This window comes from Salvia splendens, chromosome 2, assembly GCF_004379255.2.
Source record: "Salvia splendens isolate huo1 chromosome 2, SspV2, whole genome shotgun sequence".
In the NCBI taxonomy this organism is placed as follows: domain Eukaryota; kingdom Viridiplantae; phylum Streptophyta; class Magnoliopsida; order Lamiales; family Lamiaceae; genus Salvia; species Salvia splendens.
In genome coordinates, this window is record NC_056033.1 from 3,715,691 (window position 1) to 3,723,759 (window position 8,069).

At 40.7% G+C, this 8,069-nt stretch overlaps 1 protein-coding gene across 1 annotated transcript; it reads left to right on the forward strand.

Annotated features, from left to right (window-relative positions):
• Positions 1-5,561: 5,561 nt before the first annotated feature.
• On the forward strand, positions 5,562-6,907 carry LOC121771179 (phospholipase A(1) DAD1, chloroplastic-like). The gene has a single exon (XM_042167968.1). It carries the CDS (start codon positions 5,605-5,607, stop codon positions 6,898-6,900), a length of 1,296 nt encoding a protein of 431 aa, XP_042023902.1. The 5' UTR covers positions 5,562-5,604; the 3' UTR covers positions 6,901-6,907.
• The last annotated feature ends 1,162 nt before the right edge of the window (positions 6,908-8,069 follow it).

An 8,069-nucleotide genomic window follows, 5' to 3' on the forward strand; every position in this document is an offset into this window, starting at 1 on the left:
CAAACATCGACATGTTTGAATTCTTTGTCGGTGTCGTCGAAATAGACTCGCAAAGCCGATCTCAGAATGTCGGCTCCCGTGGCTCTGCTTTGGTAATGAGCCGCTTCAGTCTTGTAGATGCCGCATAATTTTTTGACCTCTCTGTCGACTCGGTCAAAGAGAGCGCAGAGCATCTTCAATGTGCGGCGGTGGGACCCCTTCGGCTTAATCTCGTTGTAGGCCTCGGTGACCTTTTCCCAGAAGCACTTCCGAGTTTGTTGATTCCCGACGATGGGATCGTACGAGACGCTGATCCAGGCGTTGTACACAGCCATTGTGTCCTTGCGGCTGTACGGATGCCGGCCTACATCCTCATCCTCCTCGGCCACCTCCGTCTCTTCCTCCACGGCGTCGAATGCCCTAGAGCTTCCACCGCCTCGTCCTCCTTCCGGAGTGGGTTCATCCGAAAAATCCTCCCTAATTTGGGATAATCTCTACGAATACCTTAGGGCGGAGGGACGAGCGTATGCATCCACATCAAAATGGGGTGGTTGGTACCCCGCCGGTGTCGACGAGCCTTGGGTGCCCGGCGTCGACGAACCGGAACCCGAACCACCCAATACATAGTACATGCCCCCAGTCGCCAAACGCGTTGATGTCAAACCCGCTGGAGCCACCCTCGTTTCAGTCGCCGGACATTTTGTGATGAAAATTGGAGAGGTTAGATGAAAATTGGAGAGGTTAGATGAAAATTGGAGAGAAAATGAAGATGATTTGGGAAGAATAGATGTGTGTTTGTGTGTATAATAAGGATGAAATATGGGTATTTATAGAGTAAAAATAAAAATAAAAATTAAAAAAAAAAAGAATAAACGGTCGAAAACGGTAATATTACCGTTTGATTTTTTTTATTAAATTTATTTTTTTTTAAAATGATTTATTGCGTCAGCGTGACGAAAGCCCACTCGCGAGCCGGCGAGTGGGTGTCACGAGTGGCGCCAGCGCGCGCCACGTCGCGCGCTCGCATGGCGAGCTGGCTCGCCATCCGTATCGGTGGGACGGGCGTCTCGACGGGATGGTGACGAGACGGGACGCTGCAACGCGTCCTGCGCGGGTCTCGTCTCGGAGGGACGAGATAAGAGACACCCGCGAGATGCGTTGCGGGTGCTCTTTTCTACGTAACGCACCTTAATAAAGAAAAATAGTCCATGGTGTGTTATTGACCAACGGAACCAAAATTCGCGCTAGTATTTTAATGCGGAAAAAATGCAAAAATTGATTTTTATAATTAAATTTTAGAAACTTGATTAAAAGGTTAAATGCAGAAAGGTAAAATAAGTGTACAATATATGTATATTTACTAACATATAAATAACAAATTAATATTAAGATTTGAATAATATTAGGGGTATGACAAGAGGCTAAGAACTCTTTTTTTATATATAAAAAAACTTCAATAGAAAGGAGGAAATTACAACTGATGTCAAGAGTGCTCGAATTCGGCACCTAATACAATAATGTCTAAGCTCCTTGCCACTAGGACAAAGGCTCTGGACGACAAGCGGCTTAAAACTTCTTCGCTGGTCCATTGCTCCTTTTGTAGTGTTATCTTCTCAACTTTATTGTTTAGATGTGCGCACCTTGATGCTTCGGAGTTTTCAGCGAAATAATTTTGTTGTGTGTTGTTTCTTTGCTCGTTGAATTAGAGGTGTTCAATCCTTGTTTGAGTTTATGTTTCTATTGTTGTCAGTTTCTGGTCTTGTCGCATACTTTTATTGAATCATCATCATTCTTAAGTTAATTGACTCACTGATTTAAGGTGACTATATCAACAAGACAACAATCTTTAGGGTCGGAAAATACAATGAGACAAAATAAGGCTTCTGAAACCACCATTAATGTAGTATTCCCTCACTGTCGATTCACCTTTATAATTCTATCCTTTTTTTTATATAGAAGAAAAATGCTCAAATTAACGAGGGTAGTGAGAAAAAGTTCAGCAGAGCACCAAACAAAGCTACGCAGCAAAACAAACACACACAGACGAGCCAAAGCCAACACACCTCACAATCTCCCGAAATCTTCTAAGACCGGGAGCACCCCGACAAACCTAAAGCACAAACGGAGAGGAGGAACAGAAACAAAACACCCAAGCGGCAGCAGAGCCAAAAAAGTCAACAACAAAGAAAACACCCTAGTCTCGCACATTCTCATGAAGAGAAGAACATACCCTTAAGGACACGCTCGCCGATCTCAACCCCACCTAAGAGTGTTTTGTAAAGTAATTCGACATAGATTGAGGGTCCAAATTCACTAAATCACTAGATCTACCATCACTAGTTTGCACTGAATTTTGTAGATGTGTACGTTTTTGTTTGAAAACACATGGAAATAATCAATACAATGGAGAACATGAAGACTTTGATAGCCGCAAATAAAATTTAACAAAAATAGAAAAGCAACCTTCAAAAAATAATCCAACAACTAAACTTCTTCAGTAATAAAGTATTTGATGCATCAATGTTATCTCATTATTATTTGTCCTAAAACTATACTCCATGGAGTACTATTTAATGGTCATATTTCACACTAAAAATCTTAAAGTGGACTATTTATATGGATCCACGTGTGATTAATCAGAAATGAATCCAGTCAATCCACAGTTTATAGTAAATTAATGCTTTAAGTAAAATCGGTTTACAAAATCGGATGTAAATCATGTGTACACAACATGCATAAAATCTTGATAGGATTTGTAGGTAAGAATTTATTTACCACAAACTCGAGTCCAAAAAATGATAAATCAAAACATCAATAAAACTAACGCGACTTAAAAAACACACTAAAAAAGAAAAACAAAAGCAAAAAGGAAAAATCAATAGAAAAAGTAATCATTTCCATAGTAAAGAAAATTTAATATTTTACTACATACATTAATAATTTATCTTGATAGTTGATATAATTACATTTTATAGATAATTATAGATCATATAAATTAAATTTTTAGTATGTTGAAATGATTTTATTAACGACAAGTATAGATCATATAGTATAAGTTAAATTTTACGTGTCTTAAAATAATATAGTTTTAAAAAATATGGAATTCGTGGTCGGAATGATTTTTTAATACTGTTGATAATTTGATAATGACGAGTCACATATAAAATAAAAAGAAGAATAGATAAGAAAACAGGGAGGGAAGTAATGAATATTGAATAGAGAGTGAGTGATAAGTGGAGTGACGCGTCCGTGAAGGTCACGTGCCGGAATGTATGGATTTATATGGTCGGAGAGAGAAGTTCCTGATTTAGTGGGGCCCGGTCAAATACCCTCACTTTTGATGTTGACACTATTTATTGGATTAAATATTGTAGTATTTGTTTGGACGGAGGATTTTTACATGCATTCAATCTTGTTCATTCACATATAAAATCGTGACATGCTATTGCTATTGCTGTTGTTCATTTCTCACACCCTCCCTACTTACCTATTTTGGGGGACCCAATTCATCATTAATTCGAAAGTTTAATTTTATAGTTTTAAATATCAACTCAATTGAGTCGTGTCACTAGTGCTCTTACTAGCATCCTATTTAATTCATTATCCATTTTAGTTATTTTCTCCGCCTTCCTCGGCTCCATTGACAGTGAACAGGTGAAGTGTATATATTTGACAGTCTGCTCGAATACTTAGTGTAAACACTAAGGCTGAAAAAGGTGGGTGTCAAGTTAAGGTAATTTCTAACTAATATGTTGAGACCCATTTTGAAAAAACAAAAACAAAAACAAAAAAGAGCTTAATATCATTTTCTTCCTATCTCTCTTTAATTTTATCAATTTTTTATTAGAATTTGTTATCCCTTAATCAGGCGTGGTTTTTAATGAACGGATGTTGTGAGAACCGACAGAAATCTACGGCTTCCATCTTAAAACCAATTGGTTATACGAGGAGCGGCCTATGAGATTTATATATTACTTTTAGTTTTCTATTGACACCGATAAGAGACAGTTATATGTTATTTTTTTAGTTTCAATTGGCACAAGACCTATAAATTAATTGATAAATCGTGTCGTGTCAAGCTAAATTATAACGCAACATACTAATAGCGCTGACAATTTTCGACATATACGAAAACCCGACACAAACGGGCACAAAATTAATAGGTAGAGGCACAATAAGAACCCAATGATTTCAGGTTGGGTCGATATCAGGTTGTGTATAGCTTGTACAGGGTGTGCGCACAAATTCAATTTCATATCAATTAGTTTATTTTACTAAATATAGAATTTAAAATTCTAAATCTTATTTAATTCCAATTTCGTGTACCAAAAGAAAAGAAGCCGTAGAATTAAGAGCATCCGCAATGGGGCGGACGATAGGCCGCCCGATGCCTCGGGCGCGCCATCGTCCGCCCACTGTGGGTGAGCAGATGATGCCCGATGCATCGTCCGCGCCCAATAGATCGTCCGCGGACGATAGGGCATCGTCCGCCGACTGTGGGCGACGCGGACGATGGCACTGACGATGCAACGCGTTTTTATTTTATTTTTTTATTTTTTAATTCTGAAAAATTTATTTATATAAATACCCTCTACCCCACCTTCATTTGTAACCTTTCCATTCACTTTTCCACACTCAAATTACACTATAAAATGGATTCCGGTGAATACCTAAGTCCGAATAGTCCGATGTTTGGGGGTGGTGCACGTTGGCCGGGTACAGACCCTGACGAATATCGGCCGTTCGACTCCAACACGCAGTACGATCCCGAATTCAGTATAGATTCGTACGGTCTGTCTGGCATGGAGCCGTCTCCAACTCGCCCCGCAGCGGCCGCCATCCGGAGGACGTTGTTGGACACGCACAACGCCCTCATTCAATGTCAGGACCCGGTCAAAGCCGAATACCTCCAGGGGATGATCGATGAGTTGCGCCGCAAGTAGGGACTTTTGTAGACTAGTCAACTTTTTTTCCATTTCTAACTCGTGTAAACTTTTTTTTAATCAATGTAGGATTTGCCGTTTTTAATTAATCGTGGTATTTTTTAATTATTTTGCATTGACATATTTGAAAACATTTAAATTAATTAACAAAACAATAGTGAAACCTATAGGGCGTCCCACTGCAGTTGGAAAGGTAGGAGAATAAAATGCTGACGTGGTGGTGCATAGGGCGGGCTTTAGGGCGCCCCACTGCTAATGTTCTAGTAGAGGAAAATGAATCTATTTGTTAATTTTGTTTCCGTTAAGAATACGAAATATGAATACGTGACGAGTATTAGGTGGACCATAGGACTAATGATGGTAGGCTTTGAAAATAAAACTCACGTCAATTGCTAACTTATTAATTTGAATGACGCGTAAGCAGATCCCTATCATAAAACGTTTTTCAACTCTCCATTTATTTTCAACTCTATATTTGCAACAGTCCCCACATACCCATTATCGGAAACTCATCTAACTACACTATTTCCCCCTTTTCCGCAGCTTAAAATCTCCTCTTTCCTCTCCCCTTCTTCTCCCCTCTTATAAATTCACTCTCACTACCTACGACAAAAACAACCACCTTAAAAATCTCCTCTCTCTCTCTCTCTCACATAAAAGTCTGCTGACAAATTACTTCTCCATGAAACTTGGCTTTGGGATTTCGAGGCAATCCAATCTGAATGTGGCAATGATGAGCTCAAGCCACTCTCAATCACAATCACAATCACAATCACTCCCGCAGAAATGTAGTTTGAAGATCAAAAACGTAAATTCTTGGAATCCCAAAGGAAACATGTCTTTGAACTCAAACGAATCTCTGGTTTCTCGTGCAAAGAAAGTGAGGGATAAATGGATGGAGTTTCAAGGGATCAAGAACTGGGAAGGCCTGCTTGACCCCCTCGACGACGACCTCCGCCGCGAGATTCTCCGCTACGGCGAGTTCGTCGACGCCGCCTACAAATGCTTCGACTTCGACACCTCCTCCCCCTCCTACGCCACGTGTCTGTTCCCGGAGGCCTCCATGCTGGCCGGCTCCGGATATAAAGTCACCAGGAGCCTGCACGCCACGTGCGGGGTCCAGCTCCCCACCTGGGCCGGGCGGCGGGCCCCTGACTGGGCATCTGCCCAGTCCAGCTGGATTGGCTACGTTGCGGTCTGCGAGGACAAGGACGAAATCGCCAGGCTCGGCCGCCGCGACGTAGTCATCGCCTACCGAGGCACTGCCACGTGCCTCGAGTGGCTCGAGAATCTACGCGTCAACCTCACCAGTCTCCCGGATGACATGGCGGGGCACGATAGCGACAAGGACTCGATGGTGCAGAGCGGTTTCCTAAGCCTGTACACCTCGGGCACCCGCGCCCGAGGAAGCCTGCAGGCCTCGATACGAGACGAGATCGAAAAAATCCTCGAAAAATACGCGGACGAGCCGCTGAGCATCACCGTGACGGGGCACAGCCTCGGCGCGGCCCTGGCGACATTAACGGCGCACGACATAGCGAAGACGTTCAAGCACGCGCCCCTCGTGACGGTGGTGTCGTTCGGGGGGCCTAGGGTTGGGAACAGGAGCTTCAGGAGCCTCCTAGAAAAGAGTGGCACTAAAGTGCTGAGAATTGTCAACTCTGACGATCCCATCACAAAAGTGCCTGGCTTCGTCCTGAACGAGGACGAGGAGGCAAGTGCGTCACTAAACAGCGACGCACAAAAAGCGGCGGGGGTACTAAATTGGCTGCAGAAGCGCGTGGAGGAGACGCAGTGGGTGTACGCGGAGATAGGGAAGGAGTTGAGGCTGAGCAGCCGGGACTGCCCGGATCTGAGCAACGGGAGCGTCGCCACGTGTCATGATTTGAAGACGTATCTACATTTGGTGGATAATTTTGTGAGCTCGAATTGCCCGCTAAGAGCTACGGCAAAGATGGTGCTAGAAAGAGCTCAATAGGAGAAGAAGAAGAAGAAGAAGCAACAAGTTCTTTGTGGATCAGTTTTTGAATGATTCATAGTTAATTGTGTGGATATGTAATTACACATTCATCATTCTTTATGATGGGAGACAAAATATTTTGGCTCCCACAGCCCTATCTGATTAATTGAAGATGGAGGCTTTTTTTTTAGAATTGAATTATTTTTTTACTAACATCGGTAACCAGAATAACTCGATATAATTTGTGATCTGTGTAAAATTTATTTCCCAAACGAAAATATATGTCCTGACAACAATCTCGAAATTAGTAGAGGTGGGAAATTAGGTATGTAGATCGAAATAATTAGTAATGCAGGTATGTATGTATAGTTTTGCATGAATTCCACGAATATAGTATGGGGGATAAAGTAAAGCAAATACATTGAACCATAGCCAATAACAGTGACGGATGGAGGTGCAGAGTCAGTTGTCCGACGCCACCACAACTCCGCCTCCGCCTCCGCCACAACGCTTCTCGTTTTTATAGGGAACAATGTTTCTTTCATCAACAAATCTGAATTTATTAATATGCTGACTCTAGGTTTATTTGTTTCATCAACCATTACAGAGAATATGACATCTTGATTGAATAACATAAAAGAAATTTTTTGATTCTACAAATTTTATTAATGAGAGTATGACATATTGATTGTATACAACAAAAGAAAATTTTGGATTCAACAAATTTGTTTTCTTAATCTGTCAACAAGTAGTACTATGACATACTACTACTTACTTTCTTACTAGAGTATAATACAATTATTTTGAGCATTTTTTATTTTGTTTTTGCACTTGATATTTGTATTTCAGATAAACTGGCTGGCTTTCGATTTGTTTGTTTTTTATCACATAAAAATTTGATTAAAGAATTAAAACAAGGGGATTTAAAACGATGTTGTTTTGATTTTGTATAATTTAAAAAAATATTCTCCCAGGGAAAATGCATTGTATTATAACACCCTTTGTTCGTGAATGATTATTACTTTTAGTAATGGACCTCACATTATACTAATTTTTTATATTATAAGATTAATATATAAAAATAGGATCCACCTTACTAACTTATTCCACCCATTTTTTATTACATTTTTAAGCCCAAACCAGGTTAAAATGAACTTATTATTGGTGAATGGAAGGAATAGTACAAC